The sequence below is a fragment of the Physella acuta genome, unplaced genomic scaffold (genome assembly GCF_028476545.2).
Source record: "Physella acuta isolate Inbredline_101_S28 unplaced genomic scaffold, ASM2847654v3 ptg000579l, whole genome shotgun sequence".
NCBI lineage: Eukaryota > Metazoa > Mollusca > Gastropoda > Physidae > Physella > Physella acuta.
In genome coordinates this window covers 906,354-930,000 of record NW_026732098.1, presented here as the reverse complement: position 1 = coordinate 930,000, position 23,647 = coordinate 906,354, and the positions used below count along the sequence as shown (strand labels likewise).

The 23,647-nt window shown below is 44.4% G+C and overlaps 3 protein-coding genes across 5 annotated transcripts in view; 2 read left to right on the top strand and 1 right to left on the bottom strand.

The window, feature by feature from the left end:
• Positions 1 to 5,315, top strand: part of LOC131946993 (SEC14-like protein 3) — a 13,747-nt gene extending 8,432 nt beyond the window's left edge. The window contains exons 7-11 of one of the 2 annotated variants that reach the window (XM_059308067.1): positions 119 to 233; positions 665 to 879; positions 4,374 to 4,543; positions 4,892 to 5,022; positions 5,137 to 5,315. In XM_059308067.1, the coding sequence (XP_059164050.1) occupies positions 119 to 233; positions 665 to 879; positions 4,374 to 4,543; positions 4,892 to 5,004 (613 nt within the window). In that variant the 3' untranslated portion in view covers positions 5,005 to 5,022; positions 5,137 to 5,315. Of the gene's footprint in view, positions 1 to 118; positions 234 to 664; positions 880 to 4,373; positions 4,544 to 4,891 lie in introns of both variants that reach the window. The other variant, XM_059308066.1, reaches the window with a different exon arrangement.
• Positions 5,316 to 6,078: 763 nt separating this feature from the next.
• Positions 6,079 to 23,554, bottom strand: LOC131947018 (uncharacterized). The gene is made up of 9 exons (XM_059308100.1): positions 23,485 to 23,554; positions 13,086 to 13,267; positions 12,711 to 12,879; positions 11,972 to 12,187; positions 10,400 to 10,510; positions 9,452 to 9,609; positions 7,846 to 7,954; positions 7,530 to 7,735; positions 6,079 to 7,321 (listed from the first exon to the last, which is right to left on the bottom strand). The coding sequence occupies exons 1-9, from the start codon at positions 23,488 to 23,490 to the stop codon at positions 6,079 to 6,081; spliced, it is 2,400 nt and encodes a 799-aa protein (XP_059164083.1). The 5' UTR covers positions 23,491 to 23,554.
• Positions 14,500 to 23,172, top strand: LOC131947002 (uncharacterized). 2 transcript variants are annotated; one of them, XM_059308085.1, is made up of 6 exons: positions 14,500 to 14,620; positions 14,934 to 15,004; positions 15,417 to 15,634; positions 18,678 to 18,894; positions 21,938 to 22,005; positions 22,954 to 23,172. In XM_059308085.1, exons 2-5 carry the CDS (start codon positions 14,944 to 14,946, stop codon positions 22,003 to 22,005), a joined length of 564 nt encoding a protein of 187 aa, XP_059164068.1. In that variant the 5' UTR covers positions 14,500 to 14,620; positions 14,934 to 14,943; the 3' UTR covers positions 22,954 to 23,172. The 2 variants fall into 2 exon arrangements, with proteins under 2 accessions (XP_059164068.1, XP_059164067.1); XM_059308084.1 differs by having other exon boundaries at positions 21,938 to 22,017.
• Positions 23,555 to 23,647: the final 93 nt, after the last annotated feature.

Here is a 23,647-nt window from a genome sequence, read left to right as displayed (position 1 = left end):
ACCACCCTGATAAAATCATGATACGTGTGGGCAGAATGAGGTGCGTCTCTGATACAAACAAGGCTGGTCCTGATAGCGTTGATGACGTCATAATGACGCACGTTCCGCCTCTCCCCAGGGATTTACTCAAGCGTATCAAACACCAGGAGATTCCCGCTTACCTGGGCGGCAACAAAAAGATGCCAGACATTCACACCTTCGCTAGACTGGACGTGGACTACTGGAACTGTAAGGTAGGTCACACAGACAAGAGGTTGAGGTTATGTGAGGTAGGTCACACAGACAAGAGGTCAAGGTTATGTGAGGTAGGTCACACAGACAAGAGGTCAAGGTTATGTGAGGTAGGTCACACAGACAAGAGGTCAAGGTTATGTGAGGTAGGTCACACAGACAAGAGGCCAAGGTTATATGAGGCAGGTCACACTGAAAAAAGGTCGAGGTTATGTATGGTAGGTCACTTATGCAAAAGGTCAAGGTTATGTAATATATGTCACACCTGTAAGAGGTCAAGGTTATGTAAGGCAGGTTACATAGCCAGCGGATCATGGTTATAAAAGACAGGCACAATAGGCAAGGGGCAAAGGTTATGTAAGGTAGACTAAATATGCTAGGGTCAAGGTTATGCAATGTAAGCCACATAGCCCCCCCTCCCCCTCCCCTACAGGATCTAGACTGGATCTCTGTGACCGACGCCCGACGGGCCAAACAGAAAACCGACGAGTGCACGGTCCTGCCGGGCATCCGGCGTGTGGAGGAGTATCACGTGACCGAGGCCGAGTCGAGCCTGGCCTGGGAGGTGAAGGACATCGATGAGGCTATCGGTCTGTCCATCTACTGGCACCTGCTGGGTGAGCGGAACCTCGTCTTCGCCAGATGCGTGTGAGTACACCCATGCACGTGCGACCTTGACCCGTGGAGCGTACACGAGCGACCTTGTGTGTGACTGTATTTATTCGTCTATTGTTGTTTGCTCAGTTTGCTGAGATCAGTTTAGTACGCTAAAGTGAATTAAAAATGTTTAGTATAAACTTACCTAAAGAAGTAATTTTTCTGAGATATTTTGACTGATATATTCTGTCTTAGGGATAATTTCTCCTGTTATATTTTGTTATATATCTAGACCTGCTGATAGACTTGTAATGTCCCCAGGCTATCTGCTGATAGATTTGTAATGTCCCCAGCCTTTAGATCTGCTAATAGATTTGTAATGTCCCCAGCCTATCTGCTGATAGATTTGTAATGTCCCCAGGCTTTAGATCTGCTGATAGATTTGTAATGTCCCCAGCCTATCTGCTGATAGATTTGTAATGTCCCCAGCCTTTAGATCTGCTGATAGACTTGTAATGTCCCCAGCCTATCTGCTGATAGATTTGTAATGTCCCCAGCCTTTAGATCTGCTGATAGATTTGTAATGTTCCCAGCCTATCTGCTGATAGATTTGTAATGTCCCCAGGCTATCTGCTGATAGATTTGTAATGTCCCCAGGCTTTAGATCTGCTGATAGATTTGTAATGTCCCCAGCCTTTAGATCTGCTGATAGATTTGTAATGTCCCCAGCCTTTAGATCTGCTGATAGATTTGTAATGTCCCCAGCCTTTAGATCTGCTGATAGATTTGTAATGTCCCCAGCCTTTAGATCTGCTGATAGATTTGTAATGTCCCCAGCCTTTAGATCAGCTGATAGATTTGTAATGTCCCCAGCCTTTAGATCTGCTGATAGATTTGTAATGTCCCCAGCCTTTAGATCTGCTGATAGATTTGTAATGTCCCCAGCCTTTAGATCTGCTGATAGATTTGTAATGTCCCCAGCCTTTAGATCTGCTGATAGATTTGTAATGTCCCCAGCCTTTAGATCTGCTGATAGATTTGTAATGTCCCCAGCCTTTAGATCTGCTGATAGATTTGTAATGTCCCCAGCCTTTAGATCTGCTGATAGATTTGTAATGTCCCCAGCCTTTAGATCTGCTGATAGATTTGTAATGTCCCCAGCCTTTAGATCTGCTGATAGATTTGTAATGTCCCCAGCCTTTAGATCTGCTGATAGATTTGTAATGTCCCCAGCCTTTAGATCTGCTGATAGATTTGTAATGTCCCCAGCCTTTAGATCTGCTGATAGATTTGTAATGTCCCCAGCCTTTAGATCTGCTGATAGATTTGTAATGTCCCCAGCCTTTAGATCTGCTGATAGATTTGTAATGTCCCCAGCCTTTAGATCTGCTGATAGATTTGTAATGTCCCCAGCCTTTAGATCTGCTGATAGATTTGTAATGTCCCCAGCCTTTAGATCTGCTGATAGATTTGTAATGTCCCCAGCCTTTAGATCTGCTGAAAGATTTGTAATGTCCCCAGCCTTTAGATCTGCTGATAGATTTGTAATGTCCCCAGCCTTTAGATCTGCTGATAGATTTGTAATGTCCCCAGCCTTTAGATCTGCTGATAGATTTGTAATGTCCCCAGCCTTTAGATCTGCTGATAGATTTGTAATGTCCCCAGCCTTTAGATCTGCTGATAGATTTGTAATGTCCCCAGCCTTTAGATCTGCTGATAGATTTGTAATGTCCCCAGCCTTTAGATCTGCTGATAGATTTGTAATGTCCCCAGCCTTTAGATCTTCTGATAGATTTGTAATGTCCCCAGCCTTTAGATCTGCTGATAGATTTGTAATGTCCCCAGCCTTTAGATCTGCTGATAGATTTGTAATGTCCCCAGCCTTTAGATCTGCTGATAGATTTGTAATGTCCCCAGCCTTTAGATCTGCTGATAGATTTGTAATGTCCCCAGCCTTTAGATCTGCTGATAGATTTGTAATGTCCCCAGCCTTTAGATCTGCTGATAGATTTGTAATGTCCCCAGCCTTTAGATCTGCTGATAGATTTGTAATGTCCCCAGCCTTTAGATCTGCTGATAGATTTGTAATGTCCCCAGCCTTTAGATCTGCTGATAGATTTGTAATGTCCCCAGCCTTTAGATCTGCTGATAGATTTGTAATGTCCCCAGCCTTTAGATCTGCTGATAGATTTGTAATGTCCCCAGCCTTTAGATCTGCTGATAGATTTGTAATGTCCCCAGCCTTTAGATCTGCTGATAGATTTGTAATGTCCCCAGCCTTTAGATCTGCTGATAGATTTGTAATGTCCCCAGCCTTTAGATCTGCTGATAGATTTGTAATGTCCCCAGCCTTTAGATCTGCTGATAGATTTGTAATGTCCCCAGCCTTTAGATCTGCTGATAGATTTGTAATGTCCCCAGCCTTTAGATCTGCTGATAGATTTGTAATGTCCCCAGCCTTTAGATCTGCTGATAGATTTGTAATGTCCCCAGCCTTTAGATCTGCTGATAGATTTGTAATGTCCCCAGCCTTTAGATCTGCTGATAGATTTGTAATGTCCCCAGCCTTTAGATCTGCTGATAGATTTGTAATGTCCCCAGCCTTTAGATCTGCTGATAGATTTGTAATGTCCCCAGCCTTTAGATCTGCTGATAGATTTGTAATGTCCCCAGCCTTTAGATCTGCTGATAGATTTGTTATGTCCCCAGCCTTTAGATCTGCTGATAGATTTGTAATGTCCCCAGCCTTTAGATCTGCTGATAGATTTGTAATGTCCCCAGCCTTTAGATCTGCTGATAGATTTGTAATGTCCCCAGCCTTTAGATCTGCTGATAGATTTGTAATGTCCCCAGCCTTTAGATCTGCTGATAGATTTGTAATGTCCCCAGCCTTTAGATCTGCTGATAGATTTGTAATGTCCCCAGCCTTTAGATCTGCTGATAGATTTGTAATGTCCCCAGCCTTTAGATCTGCTGATAGATTTGTAATGTCCCCAGCCTTTAGATCAGCTGATAGATTTGTAATGTCCCCAGCCTTTAGATCTGCTGATAGATTTGTAATGTCCCCAGCCTTTAGATCTGCTGATAGATTTGTAATGTCCCCAGCCTTTAGATCTGCTGATAGATTTGTAATGTCCCCAGCCTTTAGATCTGCTGATAGATTTGTAATGTCCCCAGCCTTTAGATCAGCTGATAGACTTGTAATGTCCCCAGCCTATCTGCTGATAGATTTGTAATGTCCCCAGGCTATCTGCTGATAGATTTGTAATGTCCCCAGCCTATCTGCTGATAGATTTGTAATGTCCCCAGCCTATCTGCTGATAGATTTGTAATGTCCCCAGCCTTTAGATCTGCTGATAGATTTGTAATGTCCCCAGCCTTTAGATCTGCTGATAGATTTGTAATGTCCCCAGCCTTTAGATCAGCTGATAGACTTGTAATGTCCCCAGCCTATCTGCTGATAGATTTGTAATGTCCCCAGGCTATCTGCTGATAGATTTGTAATGTCCCCAGCCTATCTGCTGATAGATTTGTAATGTCCCCAGCCTTTGTGAGGACAGCGCCAACCTGTCTGGAGAGATCGAGTGTTCGATGACGGGCAGGTACCTGGTGGTACTGGACAATGTTCGGGACCTGGCACAGGCCTGCACTTTCAAGCACACCATCACCATCCGGTCACCCAAAGAAAAAACCGTCCAGAAAACTCTCAAGATAGGTCAGTGATTCTGCTCACATTACACCTGACATCTCATGACCTTTGACCTGACATCGCCTTTCACTTGACTTAATTTATCCTGACCTATGACCTGATACCTCCTGAAATCTGACCTGATAATTAATGAGTTTGGACTTGTTATCTCATGACCTTCGACCTCATGACCTTTGACCTGAGATCTCATGACCTTTGACCTTCGACCTCATGACCTTTGACCTGGGATCTCATGACCTTTGACTTGATATCTCATGACCTTTGACCTTCGACCTCATGACCTTCGACCTGAGATCTCATGACCTTTGACCTATGGCTGGTGAAGAATATCGAATGATGTTTTCTCTGTGACAGAGGACACCATGGGCGTGAAGTTGCCGCCCATTCGTCAGACTGGAAGGAAGGACAGGCTTGATCAGATGGTCAACTTTAGGAGTGACAACACGGATTGGCTGACACACATTTAGCACAGCACACACAATGACCTACCGACCCACATTTAGCACAACACACACAATGACCAACTGACCCACTTAATAATACATAGCACACACAATGACCTACTGACCCACTTAATAATACATAGCACACACAATGACCTACTGACCCACATTTAGCACCAGTACGGAACCAGTTAAGATTACAGGATGTGACGCCAGACAAGGAACACACCTTCAAACCTTTCGAACCTTTACATCGTGTGAATGATTCGCCTCATGTCTCATACATTAATGGTATATTGAAGAATTACTCTGTTGAAATTATTAAACTTTAATTTAAAGGTGTTCCGATGTTTTTAAATTCTGACTTTTTAAAAAAAAAAGTGTTTTTGTGCTTGGCCCTACACATACACACACATACACACACATCTATAGCTACATATGTGTCAATCATAAAACAGACCTTGTTAAAAAAATGTAGTAAAAGGTCTTTAAACAACAAAAATAAAACTTTATCCCAAACTTTTCATTCAGTTGACAATGACAAATTTCCTTTATTAATAAACTGTAAGAAATCCTAGAAAAAAAACTGAACAAAAAACACAGCTATATATTTTTAAGCCAGTCCAGGTTTTCACTCTGAAAATTGTCAGCCATTTTCTTTCGCTTCTCCGTCTCTGTCACTCTCTGGGCTCGCCGATGTTGGACTGGAAGAAATCGTTTTTGGTAATGGGTTATTTGTTCGTTAAATGGGTTATATGTTGGTTAAATGGGTTATATGTTGGTTAAATGGGTTATGTGTTGGTTAAATGGGTTATATGTTGGTTAAATGGGTTATGTGTTCGTTAAACGGGCTGTGGTCGTCAAATGGATGTTCGTTACATGGGTTACATATACGTTAAACGGGTTATATGTTCGTTTAATAGGTAATCAGTTCGTTAAATGGATTTATATTCGTTAAATGGTTAACTGGTCGTTAAATGGGTCACTTTTTTAAAAGTGGGTTATATGTTAAATTGGTCACATGATCGTTAAATGGGTCATATCTTCGGTAAATGGGTCATATGTTCGTTAAACGGGTCATATGTTCGTTAAATGGGTTTATGAAGGTTGTACTGTTTTTATCTTTTTCCCCATGGGACGGGGTGGTGGTGGGCGAGGGCACAGACCAGCTGACCAGCTGACCAAGAGACCAGCTGACCAAGAGACCAGCTGACCAGCTGACCAAGAGACCAGCTGACCAAGAGACCAGCTGACCAAGAGACCAGCTGACCAGCTGACCAAGAGACCAGCTGACCAAGAGACCAGCTGACCAAGAGACCAGCTGACCAAGAGACCAGCTGACCAAGAGACCAGCTGACCAAGAGACCAGCTGACCAAGAGACCAGCTGACCAAGAGACCAGCTGACCAAGAGACCAGCTGACCAAGAGACCAGCTGACCAAGAGACCAGCTGACCAAGAGACCAGCTGACCAAGAGACCAGCTGACCAAGAGACCAGCTGACCAAGAGACCAGCTGACCAAGAGACCAGCTGACCAAGAGACCAGCTGACCAAGAGACCAGCTGACCAAGAGACCAGCTGACCAAGAGACCAGCTGACCAAGAGACCAGCTGACCAGCTGACCAAGAGACCAGCTGACCAAGAGACCAGCTGACCAAGAGACCAGCTGACCAGCTGACCAAGAGACCAGCTGACCAAGAGACCAGCTGACCAGCTGACCAAGAGACCAGCTGACCAAGAGACCAGCTGACCAAGAGACCAGCTGACCAGCTGACCAAGAGACCAGCTGACCAAGAGACCAGCTGACCAAGAGACCAGCTGACCAAGAGACCAGCTGACCAAGAGACCAGCTGACCAAGAGACCAGCTGACCAAGAGACCAGCTGACCAAGAGACCAGCTGACCAAGAGACCAGCTGACCAAGAGACCAGCTGACCAAGAGACCAGCTGACCAAGAGACCAGCTGACCAAGAGACCAGCTGACCAAGAGACCAGCTGACCAGCTGACCAAGAGACCAGCTGACCAAGAGACCAGCTGACCAAGAGACCAGCTGACCAAGAGACCAGCTGACCAGCTGACCAAGAGACCAGCTGACCAAGAGACCAGCTGACCAGCTGACCAAGAGAACAGCTGACCAAAAGACCAGCTGACGAACACACAACTCACCCAATGGAACCATTGGCGTAAACTGGGTCATGTACGTGCCGGGCGGGGTCACGGTGACCTTGTACCTAACTCTGGCACCGTCCTGCGAGTTCCTGGTATTGTCCAGCAGCGCCAGGTACCTGCCGGTCACGTGACAGTTTATACAGCCTGACTGGGCACCTGTGTCACGTGATACCCTGCAAACATCAGGCCACAATATGTCGCTGACCTTGAAGAGAATTAGACCCCCCACACCAAACGCTGACCTTGAATAGAATTGGACCCCCCCCCCCATAGACTCATAGGCTACATAAAGGACCTTCCAAATAAAAATCTACATTTAATTTGCCAGCTAATATATGTGGTTGTCCCCATCCCAAACAACCCCCCCCCCCATATACTCACACGACGGGTTGGCAGACCAGATGGTTGTCACCCAGCACGTTCAGACCAACCGAGAACGTGACCGGGTTGTCCTCAACCTCCACCAGCCACGTGAGCTGGCTGTCGGGGGCGGCCACGTGATACTCCTCCACCCTCAGCACCCCCGCTCCCACCAACTGGACGGGCCCCTGGGTGCTGGACTCAGTCTCCATGGTAACGTACGGCATCTAAGGTCAGGGAAAAAGTTAGTGTCGTAATCGCGTGACCTTGGTGACCTTGTCACTTCACCTGTCTAACCCGAGCTAGTATCTGACCTTGACATTCCAGTGGCTCTGACCTTGACATTCCAGTGTATCCTGAGACCACAATCCAAGTTTGGCTCCAGCTCTCGTTGTCCCCGGAGGTAGACGGGCAGCTCCTGGTGGGGGATCTTCTTCCTCAGCTCTCTGTGACAGGTGGACAGGTGTGCAGGTGGACAGGTGGACAGGTGGGCAGGTGGACAGGTGGTCAGGAGGACAGGTGGACAGGTCGGCAGGTGGGCAGGTGGACAGATGGACAGATGGATAGGTGGACAGGTGGACAGGTGGACAGGTGAACAGGTGGACAGGTGTGCAGGTGGACAGGTGGACAGGTGAACAGGTGGACAGGTGTGCAGGTGGACAGGTGTGCAGGTGGACAGGTGGACAGGTGGGCAGGTATGCAGGTGGGCAGGTGTGCAGGTGGGCAGGTGTGTAGGTGGACAGGTGGACAGGTGTGCAGGTGGACAGGTGTGCAGGTGGACAGGTGGACAGGTGTGCAGGTGGGCAGGTAGACAGGTGGACAGGTGTGCAGATGGACAGGTGTGCAGGTGGACAGGTGGACAGGTGGGCAGGTGGGCAGGTGTGCAGGTGGGCAGGTGTGCAGGTGGGCAGGTGTGTAGGTGGACAGGAAAACAGGTGGACAGGTAGGCAAGTGTGTAGGTAGACAGGTGGGCTGGTGGACAGGTGGACAGGTAGGCAAGTGTGTAGGTAGACAGGTGGACAGGTGGATAGATGGATAGGTAGACAGGTAGACAGGTGGACAGGTAGGCAGGTGGACAGGTAGGCAGGTGGATAGATGGATAGGTGGACAGGTAGGCAGGTGTGCAGGCGGACAGGTAGGCAGGTGGACAGGTAGGCAGGTGGACAGATGGATAGGTGGACAGGTAGGCAGGTGTGTAGGTGGGCAGGTGGACAGGTAGACAGTTGGACAGGTGGGCAGTTGGACAGGTGGGCAAGTGGAAAGGTAGACAGATGGACAGGTGGACAGGTGTGCAGGTGGACAGGTGAACAGGTAGGCAGGTGGACAGGTGGGCAGGTGTGCAGGTGGACAGGTAGACAGTTGGACAGGTGGGCAGGTGTGCAAGTGGACAGGTGGGCAGGTGGACGGGTGGGCAGGTAGACAGGTGGACAGGTAGACAGGTGGACAACTAGACAGGTGGGCAGGTAGACAGGTAGGGAAGATGATATGGGAGGTATAGACATACATGTTGGTGAGGTAAAAACCCTCCAACTACCCACAAAGACCACTACCCCTAACCACATTACCCACCACCACCCACATGACTACCACCAACACTGCTACCACCTACCACCAGCTACCCATTGCCAACCAGCACTTACCACCACGAACCACACACCCAAAACACACCCACCAATCATCACCAAAGACACATCAACAAACACTAACACATACCACCAACTACCCACAACACCCTAACCACCACCAACCACCACCACCACCAACACCTACCACCAACTACCCACCACCAACTACCCACCACCAACTACCCACCACCAACTACCCACAACACCCTAACCACCACCTACCACCAAATTTCCACCACCTATCTGACCACACCGACCACATTCACCCACACACCACCACCCAACACTACCACCCACCTCACCACACCGTCCAGTTACCTGAGAAAGTGATTATCATACATGGTCATCAGACTCCAGGCCTCACGCGAGAAGCAGGACGTGCACGCCTGGTGAAGGTCACGGGGAAGGTCAGGGACGTTGATGACAATTATCTCTTTAATTAAGGTGGGGTAATTATCTAGCAGCATCTGCAGTATCTGTAAGACACAGATCACCAAAAGATAACTGACGACTCGGACTAAATGGTTGGATTTTCATGGTCTAGTAGAGTGAGGTACTGAGGTACCATCCTTATGGTCTAGTAGAGAGAGGTACTGAGGTACCATCCTTATGGTCTAGTAGAGAGAGGTACTGAGGTACCATCCTTATGGTCTAGTAGAGTGAGGTACTGAGATACCATCCTTATGGTCTAGTAGAGAGAGGTACTGAGGTACTGAGGTACCATCCTTATGGTCTAGTAGAGTGAGGTACTGAGGTACTGAGGTACCATCCTTATGGTCTAGTAGAGTGAGGTACTGAGATACCATCCTTATGGTCTAGTAGAGTGAGGTACTGAGGTACCATCCTTATGGTCTAGTAGAGTGAGGTACTGAGGTACTGAGGTACCATCCTTATGGTCTAGTAGAGTGAGGTACTGAGATACCATCCTTATGGTCTAGTAGAGTGAGGTACTGAGGTACCATCCTTATGGTCTAGTAGAGAGAGGTACTGAGGTACCATCCTTATGGTCTAGTAGAGTGAGGTACTGAGATACTTAGGTACCATCCTTATGGTCTAGTTGAGAGAGGTACTGAGGTACCATCCTGATGGAAGATTATCAAAACTCATTGCTGCACTGAATGACTCCATCGAATCCAAAAGTAATCATAAAGCAAAATAAAGAGGTTAGTAAACTACTGATAGAAAATGTGAATTCGTGCAAGAAAAAAACAGTAGATTGGTAAACTACTGATAGAAAAATGTCAACTTGTGGAAAACTAAAGTTACCTCCGCCCACCTTTTGATGTTGCCAGGAGAGATGTCAATCTTCTGACAGAACTGGACATCAACGACAAGAAGAATCGAGTCGACATCTTTCTCTCTGCACACTGTCAGGTCCTGGATAGTGGGTCGTCAGTTTAGTGCAAGCGGTCAAAGGAAATGTCTACTATACGAGAGCACTTAAAATATACATGCCCATTACAGATATCAGTAATGATACACTTTAAATTGTCCATTAAACATGCACATTACCATTGTACTTTACACTGTCTCCTTCATATGTCCATTACAAATGTCCACTACAAATGTCCACTATAAATGTCCACTACAAATGTTCACTACAAATGTTCACTACAAATGTCCACTACAAATGTCCACTACAAATGTCCAATAAAAATGTTCACTACAAATGTCCACTACAAATGTCCACTACAAATGTCCACTACAAATGTCCAATAAAAATGTCCACTACAAATGTCCACTCCAAATGTCCACTACAAATGTCCACTACAAATGTCCCTCCAAATGTCCACTACAAATGTCCACTTCAAATGTCCACTACAAATGTCCACTACTAATGTCCACTACAAATGTCCCTCCAAATGTCCACTACAAATGTCCACTACAAATGTCCACTCCAAATGTCCACTACAAATGTCCACTACAAATGTCCCTCCAAATGTCCACTACAAATGTCCACTACAAATGTCCACTACAAATGTCCACTACAAATGTCCACTACAAATGTCCACTACAAATTTCCACTACTAATGTCCACTACAAATGTCCACTACAAATGTCCCTTCAAATGTCCACTACAAATGTCCACTTCAAATGTCCACTACAAATGTCCACTACAAATGTCCACTACAAATTTCCACTACTAATGTCCACTACAAATGTCCACTACAAATGTCCCTCCAAATGTCCACTACAAATGTCCACTTCAAATGTCCACTACAAATGTCCACTACAAATGTCCACTACAAATGTCCACTACAAATGTCCACTACAAATGTCCACTACAAATTTCCACTACTAATGTCCACTACAAATGTCCACTACAAATGTCCCTCCAAATGTCCACTACAAATGTCCACTACAAATGTCCACTACAAATGTCCACTACAAATGTCCACTACAAATGTCCACTACAAATGTCCACTACTAATGTCCACTACAAATGTCCACTACAAATGTCCACTACAAATGTCCACTACAAATTTCCACTCCAAATGTCCACTACAAATGTCCACTACAAATGTCCCTCCAAATGTCCACTACAAATGTCCACTACAAATGTCCACTACAAATGTCCACTACAAATGTCCACTACAAATGTCCACTACAAATGTCCACTACAAATGTCCAATAAAAATGTCCACTACAAATGTCCACTCCAAATGTCCACTACTAATGTCCACTACAAATGTCCACTACAAATTTCCACTACAAATGTCCACTACAAATGTCCACTACAAATGTCCCTCCAAATGTCCACTACAAATGTCCACTACAAATGTCCACTACAAATGTCCACTACAAATGTCCACTACAAATGTCCACTACAAAGGTCACCTTGAGGTGCTCCAGGATCTTCTCGTGTTGATACAGCTTGTACCTGACTAGCGCCTGCTTGCCTGCCGCCTGCTTGCCTGTCGCCTGCTTGCCTGTCGCCTGCTTCCCTGCCGCCTGCAGGATGTCGTCAAACGTCATCAGGCCAAACAGCTCGTAGTAGACGGGTGATCCTTGCCGGTCAATGCCGCAAAGACCGGCCGGATAGTGGAGCAAAATCTGCCGGAAGACCGGTCCATTCTTAAACATTGAGCTGACAGCGTTCAAATACATGTTACATACTCATTGTAGTGACCGCTTACCTTTGCTAGATGCTCACGGTTAGAGTCAGTGCCTGCTAACCTTTGCTAGATGCTCACGGTTAGAGTCAGTGACCGCTTACCTTTGCTAGATGCTCACGGTTAGAGTCAGTGGCCGCTTACCTTTGCTAGATGCTCACGGTTAAAGTCAGTGACCGCTTACCTTTGCTAGATGCTCACGGTTAAAGTCAGTGACCGCTTACCTTTGCTAGATGCTCACGGTTAGAGTCATTGACCGCTAACCTTTGCTAGATGCTCACGGTTAAAGTTAGTGACCGCTTACCTTTGCTAGATGCACACGGTTAAAGTTAGAGACCGCTTACCTTTGCTAGATGCACACGGTTAAAGTCAGTGACCGCTTACCTTTGCTAGATGCACACGGTTAAAGTCAGTGACCGCTTACCTTTGCTAGATGCTCACGGTTAGAGTCAGTGGCCGCTTACCTTTGGTACTTTGTAGCTGGTCAACAATTTGTCCATTTTCATTTTGTCGCGAAACTCTAAATGTCGTCGTATCTTGCTGTCCGCGCCAAACACGTCACGAGAAGATACGTCCAGCCATTTCTTCAGAGTTTTTGTCGACAGGTCAAGTAGAGGCCCGTATTTTGGATGTCTAGGGGTGGGGGAGGAGTAGGGGGTGGGGAGGGGTGATACAAAAAATGGCCATGTAAAAAAAACAATGCCCTGGTGGTAGTAACGCAGCAACATGTCTACATGCGATCTTACACGGCACTGCGACAAAATGTCGACAAGGGAAGTAACAAAAGTCTTACTGCAGTAATGGCAAAATGTCGACAAAGGAAGTAACAAAAGTCTTACTGCAGTAAGGGCAGCAGACGACACTTCAAACGTCGCACGGCGATGGCCAACTTTTCATCTCGCCTTGACCGGAGATCAACCTTCGATTCATCGCTTGATTGGAGCTGACCGTTCGATTTCTCGCTTGATTGGCGCTGACCTTTTTTTATCTCGGGGAAAATTGACGGCAGTCTCGTCATGGTCTGTAGATATTTATAGCACGAGGAGCTAATTATAGCGCGAGGTACGCTAATTATAGCACGAGGAGAAGGTCCATAAAATAATAACATCAATTCTTCATGTCTGTTATTCAACAAGCATATCATAACACAGGTCTATCAATGGAATGGTCTCGTCAGCCTTGTGTTGATAAACAAATGTGTCAACTTCCGTTCATTGGCCGGATTTTTTGGTTTGTTGACAAATACATGCACGCCATACTTTCATGTTAAGATGGTTTCCGTTGTTCAAATTAATATTATTCTAAAATAATTAGTTCTTTACACCAATTTGCAAAAACAAATCAAGTTTAATACTTTTCAATTTAATGACAGGCAAAATATCATAAAGTTTTAAACTCTTGTTTTAACCTCTCCATTCCCCGCCCCTACCCACACTGACTCCCCGTACCCACACTGACCCCATAGCCACACTGACCCCATAGCCACACTGACCCCCTACTCACACTGACCCCATAGCCACACTGACCCCAAAGCCACACTGACCCCCCTACCCACACTGACCCCCTACTCACACTGACCCCATAGACACACTGACCCCACAGCCACACTGACCCAATAGCCACACTGAACCCCCTTCCCAAACTGACCCCCCACCCTCCTATCCAAATGTACCGCACTATCTCATTAATGTGCTAAAATACGCATCCATTTTAATATTTCTTTTCTTTTTATAACAACTTATTTTCAATCAACACAAATTGACCACAGGTTTACACTTTTGTATATATAACTTTAATTGTCAGCATCAAACGATCAGAAAATCAGCGTGCATAATTTCAAAATACTTGTATAGAAAAAAATATTCCGTTGATAATCAACGTACAACGACCTTTTAAAAGACCATTTTAAATCATTAGAATATTACTCCAATATTCTAATGATTTAAAAACACTTTAAATTATCCAAGCGAAGAATCCATTCAAAGCAAAATAAAATAGCGTCTTATATAAAAGGATAGTTGTCGATTGAAAGATTTTATACGATGTAATACATTATTGTCTTTTGGCTTTAGCTTTAAGGATATATCTGTTTGTTATTTCTATTAGGTTCCAACAATTATATCATTTGTCAATAAGAAAAATCGCCAAACAACCGTGACGTCATTTAAGAAAGACTCCTAAACCCAAAGGATGTCGGATGGTAAAGTAATGTGCTCAAATACCAAGTTGAAACCAGAAAAAAAACAGTTTGTCCAGTTTTGTGCAACATCGTGCAGCATCTGGTGCAACAGTTTGGTGCGACACCGCCATCTTAGCCTATTTGTGCTGGTGCTGACTGACTTGCAAACGGAAGGAAATCTTTGGCGCGCTACAGGTGGGAGTAGAATTCTATTGTCCAGTTCGTTGTCCACTTCCTTGTGGGGTGGGGTGGTCTTCTGTCTTGTGGGGTGGGGTGGTCCTCTATCTTGTGGGTGTTCACATTTTGAAATTATCGTAAACAAAATTGTATCCAGTAGCTTACAGCTGCCTGGCAGTACATAATTAGTTAAGCTCCAAAATACAGTTTATTTTGTTTAAGCTCCAAAAGACAGTTTGTTTTGCTTAAGCTCCAAAAGACAGTTTGTTTTGTTTAAGCTCCAAAAGACACAGTTTGTTAAAGCTCCAAAGGAAAATGTTTTGTCTTATAGAGCTGCATCCATGGATAAAGTCGTGATTCTGGTGTTATCCACATTTTTTCTTGGGATCTTTTGTCAGATGGGTGAGTGTTCTATGTGTAACATTTACAGGTGAGTGTTCTATATGTAACATTTACAGATGAGTGTTCTATATGTAACATTTACAGATGGGTGTTCTATGTGTAACATTTACAGGTGAGTGTTCTATTTATAGATGTAACATTTTTAGGTGGGTGTTCTATGTATAGATGTAACATTTACAGGTGAGTGTTCTATTTATAGATGTAACATTTTTAGGTGAGTGTTCTATGTGTAACATTTACAGGTGAGTGTTCTATTTATAGATGTAACATTTTTAGGTGGGTGTTCTATTTATAGATGTAACATTTACAGGTGAGTGTTCTATTTATAGATGTAACATTTTTAGGTCGGTGTTCTATTTATAGAGGTAACATTTTTTGGTGGGTGTTCTATTTATAGATGTAACATTTGCAGATTATGAGCCGGTTCGATGGGATCAGTTAGAGAACGTGAAGATCGACAAGTTTGAACAGGACTGTGTCAACTTTACCGGCTGTCGCTACACCGGCTTTGTGCTGGGTACTTTCTCCTTCCCGTCCTTCGTGCAGCCCTCAGCCCTAGGCAGCCTCAACATGCGTGTGGTCTACTGCCCGAGGGGTGGGGACTGCTCCAATACTGGGGACTGGAGATCGGTAAGCTTTTGGTTGGCATTTTGTGCTGGTGTACACACATGACATTTTGTGCTGGTGCACAGACATGACATTTTGTGCTGGTGTACACACATGACATTTTGTGCTGGTGTACACACATGACATTTTGTGGTGGTGTACAGACATGACATTTTGTGCTGGTGTACAGACATGACATTTTGTGCTGGTGTACAAACATGACATTTTGTGCTGGTGTACACACATGACATTTTGTGCTGGTGCACAGACATGACATTTTGTGCTGGTGTACACACATGACATTTTGTGCTGGTGTACACACATGACATTTTGTGGTGGTGTACAGACATGACATTTTGTGCTGGTGTACAGACATGACATTTTGTGCTGGTGTACAAACATGACATTTTGTGCTGGTGTACAAACATGACATTTTGTGCTGGTGTACACACATGACATTTTGTGCTGGTGTACAAACATGACATTTTGTGCTGGTGTACACACATGACATTTTGTGCTGGTGTACAAACATGACATTTTGTGCTGGTGTACACACATGACATTTTGTGCTGGTGTACAAACATGACATTTTGTGCTGGTGTACAAACATGACATTTTGTGCTGGTGTTCACACATGGCATTTTGTGCTGGTGTACAAACATGACATTTTGAGCTGGTATACACACATGATATTTTGTGCTGGTGTACACACATGACATTTTGTGCTGGTGTACAAACATGACATTTTGTGCTGGTGTACACACATGACATTTTGTGCTGGTGTACAAACATGAAATTTTGTGCTGGTGTACAAACATGACATTTTGTGCTGGTGTACACATATGGCATTTTGTGCTGGTGTACAAACATGACATTTTGAGCTGGTGTACACACATGATATTTTGTGCTGGTGTACACACATGACATTTTATGCTGGTGTACAAACATGACATTTTGTGCTGGTGTACACACATGACATTTTGTGCTGGTGTACACACATGACATTTTGTGCTGGTGTACACACATGACATTTTGTGCTGGTGTACACACATGACATTTTGTGCTGGTGTACAGACATGACATTTTGTGCTGGTGTACAGACATGACATTTTGTGCTGGTGTACAGACATGACATTTTATGGTGATGTACACACATGACATTTTGTGCTGATGTACACACATGACATTTTGTGCTGGTGTACAAACATAACATTTTGTGCTGGTGTACACGCATGACATTTTGTGCTGGTGTACTGACATGACATTTTGTGCTGGTGTACAGACATGACATTTTGTGCTGGTGTTCACACATGACATTTTGTGCTGGTGTACAAACATGACATTTTGTGCTGGTGTACAGACATGACATTTTGTGCTGGTGTACACACATGACGTTTTGTGCTGGTGTACATACACGAGGCTACGTTATGATAGGGTCACAGGTAGGGGGTATTGGATTGGTAGCTCAATAAACAGGGGGTGGGGTGGGGTGGGGGGGGGTAATGGTAGCTAAATAAACAGGGGGTGGGGTGGGGTGGGGGGGGGGGTAATGGTAGCTAAATAAACAGGGGGTGGGGTGGGGTGGGGGGGGGGGGGTAATGGTAGCTAAATAAACAGGGGGTGGGGTGGGGTGGGGGGGTAATGGTAGCTAAATAAACAGGGGGTGGGGTGGGGGGTAATGGTAGCTAAATAAACAGGGGGTGGGGTGGGGGGAGGGTAATGGCCACCAACAAGATCTTTGTTCCTGTATTGCAACAAGTTCCCCATCCACGTGACCTAAGTTCCTGTATTGCAACAAGTTCCCCATCCACATGACCTATGTTCCTGTATTGCAACAAGTTCCCCAACAACATGACCTAAGTTCCTGTATTGCAACAAGTTCCCCATCCACATGACCTAAGTTCCTGTATTGCAACAAGTTCCCCATCCAAGTGACCTATGTTCCTGTATTGCAACAAGTTCCCCATCAACATGACCTATGTTCCTGTATTGCAACAAGTTCCCCATCCACGTGACCTAAGTTCCTGTATTGCAACAAGTTCCCCAACAACATGACCTATGTTCCTGTATTGCAACAAGTTCCCCACCAACATGACCTATGTTCCTGTATTGCAACAAGTTCCCCATCCACGTGACCTATGTTCCTGTATTGCAACAAGTTCCCCACCAACATGACCTATGTTCCTGTATTGCAACAAGTTCCCCAACAACATGACCTATGTTCCTGTATTGCAACAAGTTCGCCATCAACATGACCTATGTTCCTGTATTGCAACAAGTTCCCCAACAACATGACCTATGTTCCTGTATTGCAACAAGTTCCCCATCCAAGTGACCTATGTTCCTGTATTGCAACAAGTTCCCCACCAACATGACCTATGTTCCTGTATTGCAACAAGTTCCCCATCCACGTGACCTATGTTCCTGTATTGCAACAAGTTCACCAACAACATGACCTATGTTCCTGTATTGCAACAAGTTCCCCATCCAAGTGACCTATGTTCCTGTATTGCAACAAGTTCCCCACCAACATGACCTATGTTCCTGTATTGCAACAAGTTCCCCATCCACGTGACCTATGTTCCTGTATTGCAACAAGTTCCCCATCCACGTGACCTAAGTTCCTGTATTGCAACAAGTTCCCCATCAACGTGACCTAAGTTCCTGTATTGCAACAAGTTCCCCATCAACATGACCTAAGTTCCTGTATTGCAACAAGTTCCCCACCAACATGACCTTTGTTCCTGTATTGCAACAAGTTCCCCATCCAAGTGACCTATGTTCCTGTATTGCAACAAGTTCCCCAACAACATGACGTATGTTCCTGTATTGCAACAAGTTCCCCATCCACGTGACCTAAGTTCCTGTATTGCAACAAGTTCCCCATCCAAGTGACCTATGTTCCTGTATTGCAACAAGTTCCCCAACAACATGACCTATGTTCCTGTATTGCAACAAGTTCCCCAACAACATGACCTATGTTCCTGTATTGCAACAAGTTCCCCAACCACATGACCTATGTTCCTGTATTGCAACAAGTTCCCCACCAACATGACCTTTGTTCCAGTACTGTGACCTATTGGGCTACTTCAACCGTGGGAACTCTGGATGCAACAGCCACAAGTTCCCGTGTTACTGCCAAGGTCGAGGTCAGGCTCGGGTCAAGTTCTACCCTGTCCTGGAGAACAGCTTGTACCAGATTCAGGTCGAGTACGACTACAACAACGAACGTGATGGTGTCGGCGTGGTCCAGTTCAGCAACATCTTTGACTTCATCAAACCAGGTAGGTGGTGCCAGCTCTACATTTTCGACTTTAAGCAAACCAGGTAGGTGGTGCCAGCTCTACATTTTCGACTTGAGCAAACCAGGTAGGTGGTGCCAGCTCTACATCTTCGACTTGAGCAAACCAGGTAGGTGATCTTTGACTTCATCAAACCAGGTAGGTGGTGCCAGCTCTACATTTTCGACTTCATCAAACCAGGTAGGTGGTGCCAGCTCTACATTTTCGACTTCAGAAAACCAGGTAGGTGGTGCCAGCTCTACATTTTCGACTTGAGCAAACCAGGTATGTGGTGCCAGCTCTACATCTTCGACTTGAGCAAACCAGGTAGGTGATCTTTGACTTCATCAAACCAGGTAGGTGGTGCCAGCTCTACATTTTCGACTTCATCAAACCAGGTAGGTGGTGCCAGCTCTACATTTTCGACTTTAAGCAAACCAGGTAGGTGGTGCCAGCTCTACATTTTCGACTTCAGAAAACCAGGTAGGTGCTGCCAGCTCTACATTTTCGACTTTAAGCAAACTAGGTAGGTGATCTTTGACTTCATCAAACCAGGTAGGTGGTGCCAGCTCTACATTTTCGACTTCATCAAACCAGGTAGGTGGTGCCAGCTCTACATTTTTGACTTCATCAAACCAGGTAGGTGGTGCCAGCTCTACATTTTCGACTTCATCAAACCAGGTAGGTGGTGCCAGCTCTACATTTTCGACTTCAGAAAACCAGGTAGGTGGTGCCAGCTCTACATTTTCGACTTCATCAAACCAGGTAGGTGGTGCCAGCTCTACATTTTCGACTTTAAGCAAACCAGGTAGGTGGTGCCAGCTCTACATTTTCGACTTTAAGCAAACCAGGTAGGTGGTGCCAGCTCTACATCTTCGACTTTAAGCAAACCAGGTAGGTGGTTCCAGCTCTACATTTTTGACTTCATCAAACCAGGTAGGTGGTGCCAGCTCTACATTTTCGACTTTAAGCAAACCAGGTAGGTGGTGCCAGCTCTACATTTTCGACTTCAGAAAACCAGGTAGGTGGTGCCAGCTCTACATTTTCGACTTCATCAAACCAGGTAGGTGGTGCCAGCTCTACATTTTCGACTTCATCAAACCAGGTAGGTGGTGCCAGCTCTACATTTTTGACTTCATCAAACCAGGTAGGTGGTGCCAGCTCTACATTTTCGACTTCATCAAACCAGGTAGGTGGTGCCAGCTCTACATTTTCGACTTCAGAAAACCAGGTAGGTGGTGCCAGCTCTACATTTTCGACTTCATCAAACCAGGTAGGTGGTGCCAGCTCTACATTTTCGACTTTAAGCAAACCAGGTAGGTGGTGCCAGCTCTACATTTTCGACTTTAAGCAAACCAGGTAGGTGGTGCCAGCTCTACATCTTCGACTTTAAGCAAACCAGGTAGGTGGTTCCAGCTCTACATTTTTGACTTCATCAAACCAGGTAGGTGGTGCCAGCTCTACATTTTCGACTTTAAGCAAACCAGGTAGGTGGTGCCAGCTCTACATTTTCGACTTCAGAAAACCAGGTAGGTGGTGCCAGCTCTACATTTTCGACTTCAGAAAACCAGGTAGGTGCTGCCAGCTCTACATTTTCGACTTTAAGCAAACCAGGTAGGTGATCTTTGACTTCATCAAACCAGGTAGGTGGTGCCAGCTCTACATTTTCGACTTCAGAAAACCAGGTAGGTGGTGCCAGCTCTACATTTTCGACTTCATCAAACCAGGTAGGTGGTGCCAGCTCTACATTTTCGACTTCATCAAACCAGGTAGGTGGTGCCAGCTCTACATTTTCGACTTTAAGCAAACCAGGTAGGTGGTGCCAGCTCTACATTTTCGACTTCATCAAACCAGGTAGGTGGTGCCAGCTCTACATTTTCGACTTTAAGCAAACCAGGTAGGTGGTGCCAGCTCTACATTTTCGACTTCAGAAAACCAGGTAGGTGGTGCCAGCTCTACATTTTCGACTTCAGAAAACCAGGTAGGTGCTGCCAGCTCTACATTTTCAACTTTAAGCAAACCAGGTAGGTGATCTTTGACTTCATCAAACCAGGTAGGTGGTGCCAGCTCTACATTTTCGACTTCATCAAACCAGGTAGGTGGTGCCAGCTCTACATTTTTTTTTCTGACTAGACGACTCGGTAGGCAACCTCAACACGATCAACTCCGACTAGCTGGCCATTATCTAGGCCGACCTTAATAAACTCCGACTATCTGGCCATTAGCTAGACAGACCTTAACAAACTCCGACTAGCTGGCCATTAGCTAGGCCGACCTTAACAAACTCCGACTAGCTGGCCATTAGCTAGACAGACCTTAACAAACTCCGACTAGCTGGCCATTAGCTAGACAGACCTAAAAAAAAAACTCCGACTAGCTGGCCATTAGCTAGACAGACCTTAACAAACTCCGACTAGCTGGCCATTAGCTAGGCCGACCTTAACAAACTCCGACTAGCTGGCCATTAGCTAGGCCGACCTTAACAAACTCCGACTAGCTGGCCATTAGCTAGGCCGACATAAAAAAAACTCCGACTAGCTGGCCATTAGCTAGGCCGTCATCAACTAATTCCGACTAACTGGCTCATGAAAATATCTCTATTTCGCACTATAGCAGTCATATATTTTATGTTGTACTTTGTATGAAAACATATTTAAAAAGCACCTATGCATATAGTCATATATTTTATGCTTTGCCAATGTATAAAGTCATATATTTGAAACCATACATGTATATAAAATCAGAAATATGATACTGTACCTGTATATAAAGTAATATATATGATACAGTACCTGAATATAAAGTCATATATATGATACTGTATCTGTACATGAAGTCATATATATAATACTGTATCTGAATGTAAAGTCTTATATATATATATATATATATATATATATATATATATATATATATATATATAAATATATATATATATATATATATATATATATATATATATATATGATAGTGTACCTGTATATAAAGTCATATTTTTTATACTGTACCTGTATATAAAGTCATATTTTTTATACTTTACCTGCAGCTGATTGGGACCCTATAGTTAAGGTGTCTCAATACGAATTGCAGAATGTCAAAAAAGAGATATGTTAGGTAATATATCAGGTAATATATCAGGTAATATATCAGGTAATATATCAGGTAATATATCAGGTAATATATCAGGTAATATATCAGGTAATATATCAGGTAATATATCAGGTAATATGTCATATAATATATCAGGTAATATATCAGGTAATATATCAGGTAATATATCAGGTAATATATCAGGTAATATATCAGGTAATATGTCATATAATATATCAGGTAATATATCAAGTAATATATCAGGTAATATATCAGGTAATATATCAGGTAATATATCAGGTAATATATCAGGTAATATATCAGGTAATATATCAGGTAATATATCAGGTAATATATCAGGTAATATATCAGGTAATATATCAGGTAATATATCAGGTAATATATCAGGTAATATGTCAGGTAATATGTTAGTTAGTATGTCAGGTTCTTTGACCGTTGCAGCCATAGTCTGGTCGATTGACACGGTCCGTCACACACCAGGTGGCTTTAGTCTCGGGGCGGGAGACGTTGGACGAGTTACATCAGCTCTAAAGAGTACCTGGCATTTATCTCAGTTATCTGAGCAGACGATAGCTGGACGCTAGCCTTGGATTAGTAGATACAAAAACCCGAGCTACTTTAGACTACACATGTTGAGGCTAGAGCTACTTTAGACTACACATGTTGAGGCTAGAGCTACTTTAGACTACACATGTTGAGGCTAGAGCTACTTTAGACTACACATGTTGAGGCTAGAGCTACTTTAGACTACACATGTTTAGGCTAGAGCTACTTTAGACTACACATGTTTAGGCTAGAGCTACTTTAGACTACACATGTTTAGGCTAGAGCTACTTTAGACTACACATGTTGAGGCTAGAGCTACTTTAGACTACACATGTTGAGGCTAGAGCTACTTTAGACTACACATGTTGAGGCTAGGTGTATAGATCTATTTACAATCAAAAACAGATGCCTGGTGTAGTACAAGAGCCCACCCACCCCACAGCCTAGAGCCTCACCCTCCCCACAGCCTAGAGCCTCACCCTCCCCACAGCCTAGAGCCTCACCCTCCCCACAGCCTAGTTCACGCCACACACAGACGTCAGCCAATGGTTCAGTACAGGTGTCAGACCCCCATTCAAACTTGATGTACATGTGTCAGTTTATATCTTGACAAATAAATATTTAAACGAGAACTCTAGTTTCTGCTTTTGACGTCTGTTTGTGTGTGTGTGCGTGCGTGTGAGTGTGTGTGCGTGTGTGTACGTGTGCGTATGTGTGTGTGCGTGTGTGTGGGTGCGTTTGTGCTAAAGCTCCGTGTGAGAATTTACGCCATTCAAGATTGGAACATCATGAAGAACGCTGCACCAAATGGACAGATGTTCAGGTTTGCTAGAGGATATAGCTGTCAACTAGATAATTATCGACATTAACACATACAAACATCACAGGAACACATACAAACATTGCCAGACATACATAGATCGTAATAGTACGTACCAACATAACAGCAATTGTATTCTCTATCTTTATACAACTTATCCGTTACAAACCAAACCTTCTAGCTATTATGAAGATCATAGATAAAAACTACCTCTATTGTATTTGCTCATGTGGCATGACCACAGACGCATGTCTCGTCTAGGTGGCTCGCGGCATATAA

Bases quoted from the DNA above. Each gene is read 5' to 3' on its own strand.
- LOC131947002 (XM_059308085.1), top strand. From the start codon at position 14,944: ATGGATAAAGTCGTGATTCTGGTGTTATCCACATTTTTTCTTGGGATC. The intron at 15,635-18,677 runs GTAAGCTTTTGG...CCTTTGTTCCAG, and splicing joins ATACTGGGGACTGGAGATCG to TACTGTGACCTATTGGGCTA. The intron at 18,895-21,937 runs GTAGGTGGTGCC...CTTTACCTGCAG, and splicing joins CTTTGACTTCATCAAACCAG to CTGATTGGGACCCTATAGTT.
- LOC131947018 (XM_059308100.1), bottom strand. The intron at 10,511-11,971 runs GTGACCTTTGTA...CCCACTATCCAG, and splicing joins AGATCCTGGAGCACCTCAAG to GACCTGACAGTGTGCAGAGA. The intron at 7,322-7,529 runs GTGAGTATATGG...TGATGTTTGCAG, and splicing joins CTGGTCTGCCAACCCGTCGT to GGTATCACGTGACACAGGTG.